The sequence below is a fragment of the Macaca mulatta genome, chromosome 19 (genome assembly GCF_049350105.2).
Source record: "Macaca mulatta isolate MMU2019108-1 chromosome 19, T2T-MMU8v2.0, whole genome shotgun sequence".
Classification (NCBI taxonomy): Eukaryota; Metazoa; Chordata; class Mammalia; order Primates; family Cercopithecidae; genus Macaca; species Macaca mulatta.
In genome coordinates this window covers 11,037,558-11,056,712 of record NC_133424.1, presented here as the reverse complement: position 1 = coordinate 11,056,712, position 19,155 = coordinate 11,037,558, and the positions used below count along the sequence as shown (strand labels likewise).

Sequence of the window (19,155 nt, the reverse complement as noted above, 5' to 3'; positions counted from 1 at the left end):
AGGCTCTCCCACCCAGGTGCACATCCACTGAGTAGCGTCGCTGCGACGGAAGGAGGAGGGGTCTGTGGCGCGCAGACGCACCTTGAACTCTTGAGAGGCGGGCTGGGGCCTAGCCAATGGGATAAGGGGGGAGGGAACGAGGTGGGGCTTCTCTCAGCCAATCGACGGGCGCGCCCTCGTTGCCGCTCTATGCCGCTCCGCCCCGGCTCGCTGGTCCCAGAAGGCGCCGGGTTTCCCAAGATGGCGGCGGACGTGTCCGTTACTCACCGGCCCCTGCTGAGCCCGAAGTCTGGGGCCGAGGTCGAAGCCGACGATGCCGCGGAGCGCCGGGCGCCCGAAGAAGAACTGCCGCCTCTAGATCCAGAAGAGATCCGGAAACGCCTGGAACACACCGAGCGCCAGTTCCGTAACCGCCGCAAGATACTGATTCGGGGCCTCCCGGGGGACGTGACCAACCAGGTATTGGGGGGGGGGGCGGTGTAGGAGCGTGGCGGGAAATACCACGGTGCGCGTGCGCGGGGGGAACCGGGCGACACCAACGCTGAGGTGCGCGGGGGTCGTTGGCGGGGGCGTCTAAGCACCGGATCCACGCGGGATCGAGAGAGACCAAGAGAGGGATGTGGGGGGCGGTGATGAAAGGGGAAACCGGCTGTGAAGTGAGGGAGGGCGTTGCTAGGGGCGACCACAGGCTTGGTCGACACCAAGTGATGGAAGGGGGCGGACAGCTTTGGTCCTGTTGGGGAATTGTGAATGGGCTGGTACATTGGACCACCAGTTGCCCCCTGCTTGGATGATGCTTTTCTCCACCCACTCTACCACAGGGTGGCGGGACCTCAAATCCAGAAGTTTCAGGACTGCGGAGAGTATGCCCCTCCATCTCACGCGTTTATTCACTGCTCTCAGAGATAAATCCGGAAGTAAAAGCAGCCCCTGGTTCTCAGCCCCCAAAACCTCAGGATTAATTTGGGAAAATGGGGTCTCCTGCCACCAGCCTACAGACCTACAGGAAGGAAGTGGGGCCTGTGTTCTATGGATCCCCTCGTGGCTAATCTTCCTGCTAGGAGTGCCCTTCTCATGGGGCCAGCATGGGGAAGCGCTTCCCGATGCTCTTTGGACCCGGGGAAATGGCATCTATACTGCCCTTCCCTATGGCGGTGAAACAGGTTCTCGCTTCCTTCTGCTGAGAATCCCTGCTCTCTGGCCCACCAGCACACCTGCCACTGGCCCTCCCTGCCCATGGGTGGGCACCTGGCTAGTGGGACCCCAGGGATGTTGGGAGGGGCTGAATTTGGGGACAGATCGGGGCAGGCATCATTAAGAATGGTCAGGTTTGTTTCTGGGTCTTCCTCTCAGTGTCTGCAGTCTCTAAGCAGGAAACACATTGTTTCTCCTGCAAGATGCATAGTGTATCTGGCCCCAGCAGGCCCCAGCACTTTGCCTTCAAAGCTGGCTTGAGGCTGGGCACGGTGGCTCATCCCTTTAATCCCAGCACTTTAAGAGGCTGAGGCAAGAGGCTGTCTTGAGCCCAAGGGTTCAAGACTAACCTAGGCAGCATAGTGAAACCCCCATCTCTACAAAAAATTTTAAATAATTAGGCATGGTGGTGCGTGCCTGTAGTCCCAGCTACTCAGGAGGCTGTGGTGGGAGGATCACTTGAGCCTAGGAGATTGAGGCTGCAGTGAGCTATGATCATGCTACTGCACTCTAGCCTAGGTGACAGAACAAGACCCTGTCTCTAAAAAAAAAAGAAAATAAATGAGCTGGCTTGCAAGAGGGCAGCCTTATCAGGAGGAGGAAATTGGGAGGCATGTGAACTTACCGAATGTGAGGCTTACTAGTAGTTGGGCTTCCCAGTCAGGTACCCATGGGTGGCCGCACTGCCCGACTGCATGGCCTCCAGCCGATCTCTTCACTTCTCCTAGCCTGGGTTTTCTCGTGTACAACATGAGTTTGTTAATAACTTCACTTACAGAGTTGTTAGAAACAGTGAATCTTGCAAAAGGAGGTTCATGGAGGTTAAATGACTTTCCTAAAGGCATACTCCTTTTTTGTTTTTTTTTTTGTTTTTTAGATGGAGTCTCACTCTGTAGCCAGGCTAGAGTGCAGTGGCTTGATCTCTGCTCACTGCAACCTTCACCTCCCAGGTTCAAGCGATTATCCTGCCTCAGCCTTCCAAGTAGCTAGGACGACAGGTGCACTCCACTACATCCAGCTGTTGTTTTGTATTTTTAGTAGAGACGGGGTTTCACCTTGTTGGCCAGGATGGTCTGGATCTCTTGATCTCGTGATCCACCCGCCTCGGCATCCGAAGTGCTGGAATTACAGGCGTGAGTCCGGCCTTTTTTTTTTTTTGAGACAGTGTCTCCCTTTGTTGCCCAGGCTGGAGTGCAATGGCACACTGCAACCTCTGCCTTCTGGGTTCAAGCAATTCTCCTACCTCAGTCTCCCGAGTAGCTAGGATTATAGGTGTGCGCCACCTATAACCAGTGGCGCCACTAGTAGCCACTCCTGGCTAATGTTTGTATTTTTAGTAGAGATAAGGTTTCACCATGTTGGCTGGTCTCGAACTCCTGACCTCAGGTGATCCACCCGCCTCGGCCTCCCAAAGTGCTGGGATTATAAGCATGAGCCACCCCACCCAGCCAGCTAAAGGTATACCCTTTAAGAGCATGTTGCCTGGGTAATAGCACAGTCTGCATCTAGTTTCTGAATCCCAGCTCTGCCAGGTATGAGCAGAATGACCTTGGCCAAATTACTGCATCAAGCCTCAGTTTCCTCATTAGTAAAATGGGGGGTGGTAATTGACCTGCCTTCATAGCTGGTGGCAGCTATGAGGGCGGCACCGGTTTGCCCCCTTCCATCTCCAGTAACTCCCTGTCTTTTATCTTGTATCTCCACAGGAAGTACATGACCTGCTCAGTGACTATGAGCTCAAATACTGTTTTGTGGACAAATACAAAGGGACAGGTTTGTGGGGCCATGGGGTGGGCCAGGGCAGGGAATGACCGTCCCTGAAGATGGGAGGGCTCTGGCTCACTGTCTGCTCCTCTGAACTTCAGGCCCAGTATTGCCCCCCAGGCCAAAATGGCAGGTTGCCCCAATCTGCCTGTCATCCTGTCATCTTGGGACAGCCTTCATGTTCTCCTTGAAGAACACTGGGCATTGGGCTGATTCTCTTCCTACTCCACTCGCTTGGCATTGAGCTAATTCTTGACAACGTTTGGCCGTGGGTTCATTCTCTTCCTACCCCTCTTGCCTCTTCCTTACCCAGCCAGTCACCCATGCTTGTGTGTTTTTGTTTTGTTTTGTTTTTTGTTTTTTGTTGAGATGGAGTCTTGCTCTGTCGCCAGGCTGGAGTGCAGTGGTGTGATCTTGGCTCGCTGCAACCTCTGCCTCCTGGGTTCAGCCCATTCCTCTGCCTCAGCCTCCCAAGTAGCTGGGATTATAGACATGTGCCACCACACCCGGCTAATTTTTGTATTTTTAGTAGAGACAGGGTTTCTACCTGGGTGGGTCCAGGTTAGCCAGGTGAGGAGGTGGGGCTCAGTGTTCCACGCTTAGGGAACAGCAGCTGCGAAGGCCCCTCTGGAGTGTGCCTGGTGTGGTCCGGATAGCAGTAGTGAGATGGGAGGGGAGGTCAGCGAGCCCACGCAGGCTGCACTGCACCCTGCAGCTAGAAGCCACCAGATGGATGTGGCGTGATCTGGTTATCATTTTGAACAAAGCTTCCTGTGGCCTCTGGGTGGATTGCAAATCTGGGGCAGCATGTGGCAGCAGGGTTCAGGGCACTGGTGGCCTGGAAAGGTGGCAGGGGTGGGCAGTGTAGAGTGGGGCTCTGGAGTCCAGCTGCCTGGGTTCAAGTCCAGGCTCCCCTACTTGGGCACAGGGGTGCTGCTCTGGGCCCGTTTCCTCACTGGCAAAATGTTGGTTGTGATGATTAAGTTACAACCATTTGACAGATGAGGAAACTAATACCCCCAAGCCACCTGGGGCTTGGGCTTAAATCTGGGCCTCAGTGAGCATGGGCTTAACCACTGCCCTTGGTATCATCCGAGTGACCCACGGCGTTCTTAGGACAGAGCCAGGTCCACAGTTGGTGGGCGCTGCTATGGGTGCGGGTGGACGCAGGGCTGGGAGAGGGAGTGGGCTTCGTGGAGCCTGGAGTCAATGGCAGGCGTGCTCGCCTGTGTGAGTCACCAAGGCTGGCAACTGTTCAGATCGGCAGGCACCTGAAATGCCCAGCATTTTGAAGTCCCACCTGCTTTGCAGGGTGGCAGGGTGGAGGGGCAGGCCCTCGGGGCCCGGCTGACCTCGCACTGCCCTCTTCCCACCGCAGCCTTCGTGACCCTGCTGAATGGGGAGCAGGCCGAGGCCGCAATCAACGCTTTCCACCAGAGCTGCTTACGGGAGCGCGAGCTGTCGGTGCAGCTGCAGCCCACGGATGCCCTGCTGTGCGTGGCCAACCTGCCCCCCAGCCTCACACAGCAGCAGTTCGAGGAGTTGGTGCGGCCCTTCGGCAGCCTGGAGCGCTGCTTCCTGGTCTACAGTGAGCGCACTGGCCACTCCAAGGGGTATGGCTTTGCCGAGTACATGAAGAAGGACTCGGCTGCCCGTGCCAAGTCGGACCTGCTGGGCAAGCCACTGGGACCGCGCACCCTCTACGTGCACTGGACGGATGCCGGGCAACTGACGCCTGCCCTTCTCCACTCCCGCTGCCTCTGTGTGGACCGCCTACCACCTGGCTTCAATGATGTGGACGCTCTGTGCCGGGCGCTGTCAGCTGTCCACAGCCCCACCTTCTGCCAGGTGAGCCCTGCAGAGAGCACTGGGGAGCAGGTGCCAGGCCCGGAGCACCTGAGGGAGTCTTTGGAGTCATCTGCCTTTTCTTTTTTTTTGAGACAGAGTATCACTTTGTCAACCATGCTGGAGTGCAGTGATGCAGTCTCAGTTCACTGCAACCTCCGCCTCCTGGGTTCAAGCGATTCTCCTGCCTTAACCTCCAGAGTAGCTGGGATTATAGGTGCCCCACTACCATGCCTGGATAGTTTTTATATTTTTAGTAGAGGTGGGGTTTTGCCATGTTGGCCAGGCTGATCTTGAACTCCTGGCTTCAGGTGATCCACCCACATTGGCCTCCCAACGTGCTGGGATTACAGGCGTGAGCCACCGCGCCCGGTCAGAGGATTTGCATCCCTGTGCAACTTCAGGCCTCACTGTTGCTCTGTCAGATGCAGGTGAGGCCACTCTTGTAACTGGATCTCGAGGCTTGCTCACCACTCACCTCCTCATTCGCTGGTACCTTCATCAAACCTCCCATGGGGTCCCAGACCCTGGCCAGGCATTGAGGAGGCTGCAGAGGAGCCCACAGTCTATTTGAACCTTGAGGTCAGAGACTGAGGCTTCGCTAGATCCCAGCCCCACCCTCGAGCTCGGGCCAGTCACTGGCTCTCTGATCTACAGTTTTCCTCTTCCGTAAGCAGGGACTCAATACTTGCACAATGGGTTGGCAAAACAGCCCCTTGTTCATTCAGACCACATGTGCCAGGCACTTCTGTGTGTGTGCCTCGCCCTGTGACAGGTGCAGTGGGGCGAGAATAGGCCAGACTCACTCTCTAAGAGCCCCCAGAAGGTCTTGATCCCCAGAGATCCTGAAGGGGACATTCCTCCAGCACTCACTGTGGACTCTGAGTACGTAACCTTTAGTTGCTTCATCCTGTAGCAACCCTGAGAGATAGGTATCACTCCCATTTTCAGGTGAGGATACCAAGGCACACAGGGGTCAAGTAACTTGCCCAGAGTTAAACAGCCAGGGTCTGGCAGAGCTGGGATCAGAATACCACAGCCTAGCTCCGGAGCTTGGACCACTGAGAGGAGGCCAGTGCAGAGGCTTAGAAGGGGTAGGCCTGGCCAGGTGCAGTGACTCACACCCGTAACCCCAACACTTTGGGAGGCTGAGGTGGGCGGATCCCTTGAGCCTAGGAGTTTGAGACCAGCCTAGGCAATATGGTGAAATCCTCTCTATGCAAAAATTAGACAGGCATGATGGTGCGCCTGTAGTCCCAGCTACTCCGGAGGCTGAGGTGGCAGGATCGCTTGATCCTGGGAGTCTGAGGCTGCAGTGAGCCTTGATCGCACCACAGCACAGTGACACTACAGCCTGGGCAATGGAGCTAGACCCCCATCTCAAAAAAAAAAAAAAAAAGAGTCCTGGGCTCAGACCCCCAGCTCTGTGGCTTTGAGTGGGTCCCTCTCATGTAAGTGGGGTATTGGTGCCCCATTTAAACTAGGTGTCTGTTGGGAGGCAGAGGCAGGAGGATCACTCGAGTCCAGGAGTTCAAGACGAGCCTGGGCAAGATAGTGGGACACCATCTCTATATTTAAAACAAGAAACAGGCTGGGTGAGATGGCTCATGCATGTAATCCCAGCACTTTGACAGGCCGAGGCAGGTGGATCACTTGAGGTCAAGAGTTCAAGACCAGCCTGGCCAACATGGTGAAACCCTGTCTCTACTAAAAATACAAAAAAAATTAGCCAGGTGTAGTGGCACAGGGCTGTAATCCCAGCTACTCAGGAGGCTGAGGCAGGAGAATCGCTTGTACCTGGGAGGCAGAGTTTGCAGTGAGCCGAGATCGCGCCACTGCACTCCAGCCTGGGTGACGGAGCAACACTCCATCTCAAAAAAACAGGCCACGCGCAGTAGCTCACGCTTATAAAGCTTTGGGAGGCTGAGACGGATCACCTAAGGTCAGCAGTTTGAGACCAGCCTGACCAACATGGAGAAACCCCATCTCTACTAAAAATACAACCAAAAAAAAAAGTAGCCAGGCATGGCGGTGTGTGCCTGTAATCTCAGCTACTTGAGAAGCTGAGACAGGAGAATTGCTTGAACCTGGGAGGCTGAGGTTGCAGTAAGTGGAGATCGTGCCACTGCACTCCAGCCTGGGCGACAGAGCGAGACTCCATCTCAAAGAAACAAAGAAACAAAAAGCTGAGTATCTATGAGCCATGGGAATCCCCTCTCTGTTTACTCATCATTCATTCATTCATTCATTCTGCCGCCTTCTCTTGGACACCTGCTACATACCAGGCCGCCTGTGCGGGCTCAGGACAGAAGATGAGTCAGCACAATGGCCTCACCTTTATTTTTATTTTTTATTATTTTTTTTTAAGACAGAATCTCACTCTGTCACCTAGTCTGGAGTACAGAGGCGCAATCTTGGCTCACTGCATCCTCCGCCTCCCGGGTTCAAGTGATTCTCCAGCCTCAGCCTCCCAAGTAGCTGGGATTACAGGCGCCCGCCACCAGACCCAATTTTTGTATTTTTAGTAGAGATGGGGTTTCGCCATGTTAGCCAGGCTGGTCTCAAACCCCTAACCTGAAGTGATCTGCTCACCTTGGCCTCCCAAAATGCTGAGATTACAGGCATGAACCACTGTGCTGGCCTGGCCTTACCTTCTTATGTGGAGATCAAAGGTCACAGGGTCATGACCAGCTACAGGTACTCTTCTAGCCTGTTTCCCCATCTCAAAATGGGGTTGTTAGTGCTTCATGATCAGATTATTGTGAACAGCTGCCCATTCATTTCTCCACTGGAACATTCACTAAATTTTTTTTTTTTTTTTTTTTTTGAGATGGAGTCTTGCCAAGGCTGGAGTGCAGTCACGTGATCTCAGCTCACTGCAAGCTCCGCCTCCCAGGTTCACACCATTCTCCTGCCTTAGCCTCCCGAGTAGCTGGGACTACAGGTGTGCGCCACCGTGCCTGGCCTTATTTTTTTTATTTTTATTTTTTTGTTGAGACAGGTTCTCACTCTAACACCCAGGCTGGAGGAGCCCAGGCTGGAGGAGTGCACTCCAGCCTTGACCTCCAGGGTTCAAGAGATCCTCCTGCCTTGGCTTCCCATATAAGCTGGAACTACAGGAATGCATCAGCATGGCCAGTTGATTTTTAAAATTTTACGTAGAGGCCGGGTGCAGTGGCTCATGCCTGTAACCCCAGATCACTTGAGGTCAGGAGTTCAAAACCAGCCTGGTCAACATGGTAAAACCCTGTCTCAAGGCCAGGCACGGTGGCTCATGCCTGTAATCCCAGCACTTTGGGAGGCCGAGGCGGGCGGATCACGAGGTCAGAGATTAAGACCATCCTGGCTAATATGGTGAAACCCTGTCTCTACTAAAAATACAAAAAAAAGTTAGCCGGGTGTGGTGGCATGTGCTTGTGGTCCCAGCTACTTGGGAGGCTGAGGCAGAAGAATCGCCTGAAACTGGGAGGCAGAGGTTGTGGTGAGCCAAGATCCCGCCACTGCACTCCAGCCTGGGTGGCAGAGTGAAACTCTGTCTCAAAAACAAACAAACAAACAAAAAACAGAAAAAAAACCCTGTCTCTACTAAGAATACAAAAAAAATTAGCCAGGCTTGGTGATGGGTGCAAAATTATGTGAAGATGGGATCTCCCTATGTTGCCCAGACTGGTCTGAAACTCCTGTGCTCAAACGATCCTCCTGCCTCGGCCTCCCAAAGTGCTGGGATTACAGATTCGAGCCACTGGGCCTGATCTCACCAAACATTTGTTGAGCATCTGAGGAGTACCAGGCATTGAGGTGACGTCCTCCAAGGAGCTCACCTTTAATGTTAGGTGACCTGTTTGAATGGAGGATGGGCTTGACAGTGAGGCAGCTTGAGGTTCACACATCAGTCCCCCTGCTTAGGAATTGTGTGGCCTTGATCACTCTGTGACCCCTCTGAGTCTCTCTCTGCTCATCCCTAAGATGGGTGTGATTATGCCCGGGCACAGTGGCTCGTGCTTGTAATCCAGCACTTTGGGAGGCCAAGGCGGGCAGCTTGCTTGAGGTCAGGAGTTCGAGACCAGCCTGGTCAACATGGTGAAACCCCGTCTCTACTAAAAATACAAAAATTAGGCCGGGCGTGGTGGCTCACGCCTATAATCCCAGCACTTGGGAGGCCGAGACGGGCGGATTACGAGGTCAGGAGATCGAGACCATCCTGGCTAACACGGTGAAACCCCGTCTCTACTAAAAATACAAAAAATTAGCCTGGTGCGGTAGCGGGCGCCTGTAGTCCCAGCTACACGGGAGGCGGAGGCAGGAGAATGGCGTAAACCCGGGAGTCGGAGGTTGCAGTGAGCTGAGATCGCGCCACTCTACTCCAGCCTGGGTGACAGAGCAAGACTCCATCTCAAAAAAAAAAAAAAAAAAGGCCGGGTGTGGTGGCTCAAACCTATAATCCCAGCACTTTGGGAGGCCGAGACGGGCAGATCACGAGGTCAGGAGATCGAGACCATCCTGGCTAACACAGTGAAACCCCGTCTCTACTAAAAAATACAAAAAACTAGCTGGGCGAGGTGGCGGGCGCCTGTAGTCCCAGCTACTCGGGAGGCTGAGGCAGGAGAATGGCATAAACCTGGGAGGCGGAGCTTGCAGTGAGCTGAGATCCGGCCACTGCACTCCAGCCTGGGCAACAGAGCGTGACTCCGTCTCAAAAAAAAAAAAAAAAAAAAAAAGAAATTAGCTGGGCGTGGTGGTGCATGCCTGTAATCCCGGCTATGGGGAGGCTGAGGCATGAGAATCACTTGAACCCAGGAGGCGGAGGTTACAGTAAGCTGAGTTCACATCACTGCACTCCAGGGCGACAGAGCAAGACTCCATCTCAAAAAAAAAAAAAACCAAAACGATGGGTGTGGTTATGGGAGATCTGTGCCCAGACCTTGGCACAGGGCGTGGGCCAAGGCAAAGGGCTGCTACCTGCACCTTTGCTGCCCGGGCATTCAGCAAGTGCTGGGGCCCAGGCCCAGCCACTTCCCTTAGCATTGCTACCTGGCTTGGCCACTGTCTGGAACGAGAGCCCTTCCTTCCCCACCCCTTGCTGATTTTTTTTTTTTTTTTTTTTTGAGACAGAGTTTGGCTCTTGTTGCCCAGGCTGGAGTGCAATGGCGTGATCTCAGCTCACCACAACCTCCGCCTCCCAGGTTCAAGTGATTCTCTTGCTTCAGCCTCCCTAATAGCTGGGATTACAGGCATGAGCCACCATGCCCGGCTAATTTTGTATTTTTAATAGAGACAGAGTTTCTCCATGTTAGTCAGGCTGGTCCTGACCTCAGGTGATCCGCCCACCTCGGCCTCCCAAAGCGCTGGGATTACAGGCATGAGCCACCGCGCCTGGCCTCCTTTTCTTTGTTTTTAAGCAACAGGGTCTTGCTCTGTCCTTGGAGTACAGTGGCTCAATCATAGCTCACTGTAATCTTGAATTCCCGGGCTTAAGCAGTATTCCCCCCTCAGCTGGGACCATAGCCCGGTACCACCACATCCTGCTGCAGCACTGTTTCTTGGGACAGCCATCACCAGTACCCTGATGTGGCTGGTCCCATGAAGGCTGTCAGCCTGGCCTTGTCTGATCCCAGCTCTAGACTGTGACCTGGACAAGGGACTGTCCCTCTCTGAGCCTGAGTTTTCCCACCTACAAAGTAAGGGCACTGACAGTGCCTGCCTTTTTTTCTTTACTTTTTTTTTTTTTTTTTTTTGAGACGGAGTCTCACTCTGTCGCCCAGGCTGGAGTGCAGTGGCCGGATGTCAGCTCACTGCAAGCTCCGCCTCCTGGGTTCACGCCATTCTTCTGCCTCAGCCTCCCGAGTAGCTGGGACTACAGGTGCCTGCCGCCTCGCCCGGCTAGTTTTTTGTATTTTTTAGTAGAGACGGGGTTTCACCGTGTTAGCCAGGATGGTCTCAATCTCTTGACCTCGTGATCCACCCGTCTTGGCCTCCCAAAGTGCTGGGATTGCAGGCTTGAGCCACCGCGCCCGGCTGCCTTTTTTTCTTTTCTTTTCTTTGTTTTTTTTTTTTTTTTTTTTTTTTTGAGACAGAGTCTTACTCTGTCGCCCAGGCTAGAGTGCAATGGTGCGATCTCGGCTTGCTGCAACCTCTGCTTCCCATGTTGAACTGATTCTCGTGCCTCGGCCTCTCAAGTAGCTGGGATTACAGGCATGCGCCACCACGCCCAGCTAATTTTGTATTTTTAGTAGGGATGGGGTTTCACTGTGTTAGCCAGGATGGTCTCGATCTCCTGACCTCGTGATCCGCCTGCCTCAGCCTCCCAGAGTGCTGGTATTACATGTGTGAGCCACTGCGTCCGTGGCCTTGGCTTTGGTGGTGAGGCGGCTCCCAGCTCCGCCCTCCCTCCAGCTGTGTGGTCTTGAGTGCGCTGACCTCTCCGTGCCTCAGTTGCCTTCTCTGATAAATGGGTATGATGCAGCCGCCCAGGGTCATTGGGAAGATCAGATGAGCTGATGCAGGAACGAGGCGCAGGGCAGTGAAGGCCTGGTGTGGAATTCACCCTCATGGGGAAGCAGAGTCTGGTTACGGTTGTCGCTTCCCGGGGTGGTGCAGTCACTGCTGCCCGGGTGCTCATGACTGCCTGCTTTCCTCCGGCAGCTGGCGTGCGGCCAGGATGGGCAGCTGAAGGGTTTCGCGGTGCTGGAGTATGAGACGGCTGAGATGGCGGAGGAGGCACAGCAGCAGGCGGACGGTCTGGCCCTGGGGGGCAGCCACCTGCGAGTCTCCTTCTGCGCCCCTGGGCCCCCCGGCCGCAGTATGCTGGCCGCTCTCATCGCTGCCCAGGCCACGGTGAGCCTGTGTGGGCAGGGGTGGAGGGGTGGGGATGGGAGCCCCATGGGGATATCAGGGCCCCGGCGGCGCTCTGAGCTGCTCTGTTCCTGCAGGCCCTCAATCGGGGGAAGGGACTCCTCCCTGAGCCCAACATCCTGCAGCTGCTCAACAACCTGGGCCCGTCTGCCTCCCTCCAGCTGCTGCTCAACCCCCTGCTCCACGGCAGTGCGGGGGGGAAGCAGGGTAAGGTGGGGCTGGGCAGGGGCCCCCACTGTGCAGAACGGGCTGCAGCACTGTCTCCGGCACTCCCCGAAACTGCTCATCTTGGCCACAGTGACAGGAGCCCAGGAGTAGGGCTGAGGGGGAGTGTGGAGTCATAGGGGGAGCTGCTGTTGTCCACAACTGGGGGCTGCGACCAGGGCCACACAGCGGCCTGCAGTGAGCTGGGGTGCTGGCAAGTGGGGGTGGACTTCACTGGACTAGCCTCTGCTCCTTCTAGGCCCTTCCTTTGGGCAAGTCCACTGCCCACCCCCCAGCCCTAGAGCATCAGTTTCCTGCCCCTTCAACGGGTTCAGGGCTGTGTTTCATGAGGCGGGGCAGGGAGGACACAGGGACCCCCACCCATCCTCCTATGTCTCCCTGCAGGCCTCCTGGGTGCTCCCCCCGCCATGCCGCTGCTCAGTGGGCCAGCCCTGTCCACGGCGCTGCTGCAGCTCGCCCTGCAGACCCAAGGCCAGAAGGTAACACACACGTCCCCCTCACCCACCGCTCTATAGCCCCTCCTTGCTCTTTTCAACACAGCTGGCGCAATTGGTGGGTTGGGGGGACCTCTGGCTGTGCCCTGGGGGCCCAGAACCCAGGTGAGGCCGACTCCCTCCAACCCCTGCCTTTCCCACCCACATCCCCATCCCCCTCTGGCAATCGCTCATGACAGGGTTTGCCGTCTTTCCCTCCATTCTGGAGAGGGCCCCTGGACTTGGTGCCTGGGGTGGGGTGAGGGGACCTGGACACGCCCATTTACAGCCTGAAACTGGGTGTGGGCTGGGAGCACGGCTGCTGGGCACCACTTTGTGAATAGACTGCTCGGAAGCTCCCCTGTGGAAGAGGCACCTGGGGAAGAAACTCCAGGTCTATCCCCTCAGTGCGCACGCACATACCCGCACACACACAACTCACACCTAGAAACACAGGTACACATACAGACTCACACATACAAAGATGCAGATATACACACACAGAGACAGACACAGACATAAGTCAAAGACACACATAGACACACAGAGAGACATAAGACAGACTCACGCACGCAGAAACAAAGACATATATGCGCGCGTGCGCACACGCACACACACAGACGTACACCCATGCTCCGCCCTGTCTGGTGTGGTTCCCTGGATTCTAAGTCAGTAGTGTCAGTGTATCTGTCTGGTGGTAACTGACAGAGTACGTGAGCCTGTGGGTCTGACCTTCTGTGACTAAAAGTGGCTGTAACACTGTATGGCTGTCCCACTCCATGTGGCTGCAGTTGATACTGTGCTGTAATCACTGGCCAGGGAACTGGGGCCTGGCGCTCAGGACACCCTCGGTCACCATGGCTGATGGGACGAATGATGGGGTTGGAGTGTGGCGGGCACTGGGGAACCCCATGCCTGTCTGCCCAGGACCAGCCGAGCCCTGGGGTCAGGGTGTGTCTGCCAAGACTCTGGGCCACACCTGTCTGCTTCCCTGGGCCACCCTGCCGCCATCTGCAACTGTCTGCTCTGTCCCTAGAAGCCCGGCATCCTGGGAGACTCACCCCTGGGCGCCCTCCAGCCTGGGGCCCAGCCGGCCAACCCCCTCCTCGGGGAGCTGCCTGCAGGTAACGCAGACCCCGCCCACACGGTGTCCCCCAGCCACTTCCGCTTCCTTCCTTGCTACGTGGCCTTGGACGAGTGACCCAACCTCTGTGGGTCCCCGCGCCCTGGTCCATCAGTTGGGTGTCTCCCCCAGGGCCCAGGCATGAGCTCTGCTCAGTGGCCAGCATGGATTTGTCTCTTGACCACTGGGCCCTGGTCCAGGTGGGAGCTGGAGGGCCCTGGGGAGAGGGGTCCTCTGAGCCTGGGCCCCTGAAATCCTCCTTCCCTCCCTAGGAGGGGGCCTGCCCCCGGAGCTGCCGCCCCGGCGAGGAAAGCCACCACCCCTGCTGCCATCCGTGCTTGGCCCTGCTGGGGGTGACCGGGAGGCCCTGGGCTTGGGTCCCCCAGCGGCCCAGCTCACTCCTCCCCCCGCCCCTGTGGGGCTCCGAGGCTCTGGCCTCAGAGGCCTCCAGAAAGACAGTGGGCCTCTGCCGACGCCCCCTGGGGTAAGGCCCTGCCCTGCGCGCGGCACCACACCAGCCTCCTGTTCCACAGAGTCCCCTTTCCTGGGGGCCCTCGTGAATCTGGCCCTCCTGCTGCAGGTCTCACTGCTGGGGGAGCCCCCCAAGGACTACCGGATTCCCCTGAATCCCTACCTGAACCTACACAGCCTGCTCCCGGCCAGCAACCTGGCGGGTAAGGAGGCCCGGGCCTGGGGAGGCGCCGGGAGAAGCCGCCGCCCAGCTGAGGGCCCCCCACCTAACCCCCCAGCCCCTGGAGGTGGCAGCAGCAGCAGCAAAGCCTTCCAGCTCAAGTCCCGCCTGCTCAGCCCCCTCAGCAGCGCCCGCCTGCCCCCCGAACCAGGGCTATCTGACAGCTACGGCTTCGACTACCCCTCGGTGAGTGCCTGGCTGCAGCTCTCTGTCCCCTGAGGCCAAATCATTCTCCAAACTGATATTTCTCTAGGATGGACTATGCCAGGCCATGTGCTAGGGAGGCGACAGGGAACGTGCCGGATATGGTCTCTGCTTTTTTTTCTTTTTTTTTTAGAGACGATCGCCCTATGTTGCCTTGGCTGGAGGGCAGTGGTGCTATCATAGCTCACTGCAGCCTCAACCTCCTGGGCTCAAGCGATTCTCACACCTCAGCCTCCTGAGGAGCTGGGACCATAGACATGCACCACCATGCCCAACTAATTTTTAAATTTTTGGTAGAGACGGAGTCTTATTGTGTTGTCCAGGCTGGTCTCAAACTCCTGACCTCAAGTGAGCCGCCCACCTCAGCCTCCCAAAGTGCTGGGATTACAGGCAAGAGCCACCACGCCCAGCCTCATGCCCTTAAAGTTTCCTGTCTCTTTGCACATCACCCCCTGCTTCCCGGTCCACCTGCCTGTCTGTCCATTCCCAAGACCTGGAGGATCTTGTGTCTCAGTCTGTCTGTCATCCTGATTCTGTCTGTCTGTCTCTCCCAAGAGGACTTAGGCCACACTGTCTCTCCTCAGAGACAGGGCTTACCTTTTCTGTCCCTCTCTCTCACCTTTGATTCCTGTTTGTGCTCCTGGAGATTTGGTCCTTCTATGACGCCAAACTCCTTGGCAGGTCAGAAATTACAAACTGGGCCAGGTGCGGTGGCTCACACCTGTATTCCCAGCACTTTGGGAGGCCGAGGCGGGCGGATCACCTGAGGTTGGGAGTTCAAGACCAGCCTGACCAACATGGAGAAACCCTGTCTCTACTAAAAATATAAAATTAGCTGGGCGTGGTGGCACATGCCTGTAATCCCAGCTATAGGGAGGCTGAGGCAGGAGAATTGCTTGAACCCGGGAGGCGGAGGTTGCAGTGAGCCGAGATTGCGCCATTGCACTCCAGCCTGGGCAACAAGAGCAAAACTCTATCTCAAAAAAAAAAAAAAAAAAAAAAGAAATTGCAAACTGGCCGCCCATAGGTCACCTGGGTGATGTTTGGCCCCCTCTGGATTTCAAACAAATAACAACGGAAATTAACGCCCCCTCTGAATTTCAAACAAATAACAACGGAAATTAACGCCAACACAGGAAAACTGCAAGAGTCCACATACCTGGAATTCCCAGCTTGCCTGGGAAACTCCAAACACTTAGACCCATGGGGGGCACCCCCTTCACAGCAGCCATCCCTGGGGCCGAGCTGCATCCAGCCCCAAATTTGCCTCTTCCTGGTCCCAGAGTGGTGGGGGCTGTCTTCCCTGATGACAGCTCTGCCAGCGGAGTTCAGCCAGGGGTGAGGCTGGGACAGACTCCAACCCATTGTGCTTCTCCCACTTTGATTCAGGACGTGGGACCACGGCGGCTCTTCTCCCACCCACGGGAACCAGCCCTTGGGCCTCACGGACCCAGTCGACACAAGGTGAGAGCCACCTGGTATGGTGTGTGTAGCAATCAGCTTTTACTATATGACAGGCTGTGCCATGACTTAGTAGCCTAGAATAGCAGACCTTGTATTTTGTGTGTTCTTTGTGGGGTTTTTCTGAGACAGGATCTCACTGTGTTGCCCAGGCTGGAGTGCAGTGGCTCCATCATAGCTCACTGCGGCCTCAAACTCCTGGGCTCAAGCGATCCTCCTACCTCAGCCTCCTGAGTAGCTGGGACCATAGGCACTCACCACCATGATGGTTAATTTTTGTACTTTTTGTGGAGACGAAGTCTCCCTATGTTGCCCAGGCTGGTCCAGACCTCCTAGGCCCAAGCAATCCTCCCACCTTGGCCTCCAAAAGTGCTAGGATCCCAGGCATGAGCCACCGTGCCATGCCAGGCATTGTATTACTTCTTGCTACTCTGTGGGGCAGTGGGCGGTCCCTGGCACTCACCCGGGCCTCAGTGAGCTACGTGGCCTCACATATTTGGCGTCCATAAGCTGGAACAGTTTCTCTGTGTCCCTTCGTGCAGTGATGATCCCCGGGTTCCTGGAGGAGGAAGAGGAGGCGGGTACCCACGTGCCAGCTCTCCTCAGTCCTATTAGTCAAAGCTAGTCTTTGCAAAACCCAGAATTGCTGGGCATGGTGGCTCACGCCTGTAATCCCAGCACTTTGGGAGGCTGAGGCGGGTGGATCACCTGAGGTCACGAGTTTGAGACCAGTCTGACCAACATGGAGAAACCCCATCTCTACTGAAATACAAAAAATTAGCTGGGCGTGGTGGCACATGCCTGTAATCCCAGCTACTTGGGAGGCTGAGGCAGAAGAATCGCTTGAACCTGGGAGGCAGAGGTTGCAGTGAGCGAGATCATGCCATTGTACTGCAGCCTGGGCAACAAGGGCGAAACTCCATCTCAAAAAAAAAAAAAAAAAGCCCAGAATCATTTTGGAGGATCATATACACAGGGCTGGGTACTACAATTGTCTGCTTCACTCCACCGACCCTTCTTCCGCAGATGTCCCCGCCGCCCAGTGGCTTCGGTGAACGGAGCAGCGGTGGGAGTGGCGGGGGCCCCCTCTCTCACTTCTATTCAGGCTCGCCCACTTCCTACTTCACCAGCGGCCTGCAGGCTGGCCTCAAGCAGAGCCACCTCAGCAAGGTGAGGAGCCTCTCTGGCTGAACACAGGCATCCTGGGACAGCTACGATTCGGGGGTGCTTGCCACCGGGGCTCTGTGACCCTCGGTACCCAGGCCAAAGCTGGGGTGGTGGCAGGGGTCGGTCTTGCTCAGGGTGGAGTAGCAACAGCCTGTTGTCCTCTATCCACCCTGTGCATCAAGCACCTAGCACTGCTAGCCTTCCAGGCTTTCTGTCACTTCCTCCCTCTACAGCCCAGGCTGTGGGTGCTACTTGGCCCCATTTGACAGATGAGAAAACCGAGGCTCAAATAAAATGGAGCAATTGGCCCCCAGGTCTCATGGCTAGAAAGTAGCAGAAGCAAGATTTGAACCTGAAACCTGAAACCCTTTGCCTGCGGGGACAGGGAGGGCGGGGAGGGCGCGGGCGCCGGGCGGGAGGGGTGCTTCCTCTGGCCCCCAGGGAGTAACCTGTTCCACCTCTCCATTTCTTCCAGGCGATCGGCTCTTCCCCACTGGGCTCCGGAGAAGGGCTCCTGGGCCTCGGCCCAGGGCCTAATGGTCATAGCCACCTGCTGAAGGTACGGGCAGGGGGTGGGGACATGCAGGGCTGGGGAGCCCCGGCCCCCCAGCAGCCCCTGACCTGCCCCGCCCTGCCCTCTGTCTCCAGACCCCACTGGGCGGCCAGAAACGCAGCTTTGCCCACCTACTGCCCTCGCCCGAGCCCAGCCCAGAAGGCAGCTATGTGGGCCAGCACTCCCAGGGCCTCGGCGGCCACTACGCGGACTCCTATCTGAAGCGGAAGAGGATTTTCTAAGTGGCTGGTGCCAGAGATAACTCAAGGGCCTGCACCAAATCGCTTTTGGGTTTTCTGGTGTTTTGTTTTGTGTTTTTTTAAACCATTTTCTCTCTTTCGGTAATAGAAAAATCTCTGAAAGACTTTACTGACCAATCAGCTGGAGCCCCAGGAGCCCAAGGGGTGTGGGGGAGTCTGGAGGCCTCACTGCACCTCTGGCTTGCTCCCCACACCGAAACCCTGCAGCCTTAAGAGAGAGGGGCCCCGGCCTGCTCTCCCTCCCTCCCCCCATCTCCTCTTCCGATGTGCCCGTCTCTCCGGAGCCCTCCTGCCTCGTTGATCCTGTAATTTTGGCCTTTCGAGTGCCTTGGAGGTTTCCCTGACCTCCCGTGAGGATACAGAGACTGTCTCCTTTTTTTTAACTTTGACAACTGACTTCTGTTTCCTTTTCTAATTTTTATTTTTAAAACCACCGCGGACAACCCCCAGCTGTGATTCCTTCAAGGTCCGGCCTGTCCGGGCCACCATTCCACACTTTGCAGTTTGAAACAGCTCTTTTTCCCACATCTGCTGCAGGCATGGCTGTCTCCTGCCCCTGCCTGCCCATCTGGCCAATATCCCAGCCCCGGGGCCCGGGGTCCCTGCCGCAGCCCCCTCCCCTTCTGATGCCTTAAAAGCTGGGCCCCAGGCCCTGCTGGCCAGAGCCACAGATGCCAAGCTCTGGGAGCTTGACTATGGACCAAACAGCTCTGGCCTAGGGATTGGGCCACCCTACCTAGGATCTCCACCCTGGGGACAGTAGAAGGGCAAAGCCTTCATCTTGGCTAACCAGCCTCACCACCCCCTCCTGCCTGGGCCTCAGTGCAGAGATGGGCTTTCTCTGCCAATCCCCTGCTGTCTGTCTGTGGGAGTCGGACGTTGTGCCCATCTCCCAGAGCCTCTGCTGTCACTCCCTTGTTGAAGATGAATTCTTGAATTCTGCCTGCCCACCCCAGGCCAGATCCCCGGAGCTGGCCTCCTTTCAGCCCAGGGCCAGAAACCAGCACTCCATGAAGATAAGCTCTGGGCCCGCACACCAGCAGGACCTGTCGACCTGAGGTGACCCTGGGCCTTGCCCCCAGCCAACTGGGCCACTAGCTTCCCTCCCTTGACTCTGGGGGTCCACATCCACTCCAAGGGGACTATTCCCCGGACCCCACCCCAATCTCCCCACACGGACCTTTGCTGAATTAAAGTTTGTAAGTAAATGGTTTTAAAGAAATCAGAGTTGGCTGGTTCTTGGGACAAACAGTGGGCCTGAGTGGGAGGTCTGGGATGGCCCCGCGGGTATACCTGAGCTGGATCCCGCCCTGCTCTTCCCTCCTTGTCACCGCAGGCCCTAA

General features: G+C 56.3%; 1 protein-coding gene across 5 annotated transcripts; it reads left to right on the top strand.

The window, feature by feature from the left end:
• Nucleotides 1-218: 218 nt before the first annotated feature.
• RAVER1 (ribonucleoprotein, PTB binding 1) lies at nucleotides 219-19,034 on the top strand. 5 transcript variants are annotated; one of them, XM_015122844.3, is made up of 14 exons: nucleotides 219-459; nucleotides 2,901-2,967; nucleotides 4,337-4,806; nucleotides 11,446-11,637; nucleotides 11,733-11,862; nucleotides 12,265-12,359; nucleotides 13,390-13,477; nucleotides 13,749-13,960; nucleotides 14,057-14,150; nucleotides 14,226-14,353; nucleotides 15,761-15,835; nucleotides 16,859-17,002; nucleotides 17,475-17,558; nucleotides 17,648-19,034. In XM_015122844.3, the coding sequence occupies exons 1-14, from the start codon at nucleotides 241-243 to the stop codon at nucleotides 17,792-17,794; spliced, it is 2,145 nt and encodes a 714-aa protein (XP_014978330.3). In that variant the 5' UTR covers nucleotides 219-240; the 3' UTR covers nucleotides 17,795-19,034. The 5 variants fall into 5 exon arrangements, 2 of the variants coding, with proteins under 2 accessions (XP_014978330.3, XP_014978329.3); XM_015122843.3 differs by having other exon boundaries at nucleotides 14,057-14,353; XR_013408900.1 differs by lacking the exons at nucleotides 16,859-17,002; nucleotides 17,475-17,558; nucleotides 17,648-19,034 and adding an exon at nucleotides 16,511-16,775 and having other exon boundaries at nucleotides 14,057-14,353; nucleotides 15,761-16,216.
• The last annotated feature ends 121 nt before the right edge of the window (nucleotides 19,035-19,155 follow it).

Coding starts and splice junctions, on each gene's coding strand:
- RAVER1 (XM_015122843.3), top strand. CDS start 241: ATGGCGGCGGACGTGTCCGTTACTCACCGGCCCCTGCTGAGCCCGAAG. Junction 2,968..4,336: donor GGACAAATACAAAGGGACAG/GTTTGTGGGGCC, acceptor TTCCCACCGCAG/CCTTCGTGACCCTGCTGAAT. Junction 17,559..17,647: donor GTCATAGCCACCTGCTGAAG/GTACGGGCAGGG, acceptor CTCTGTCTCCAG/ACCCCACTGGGCGGCCAGAA.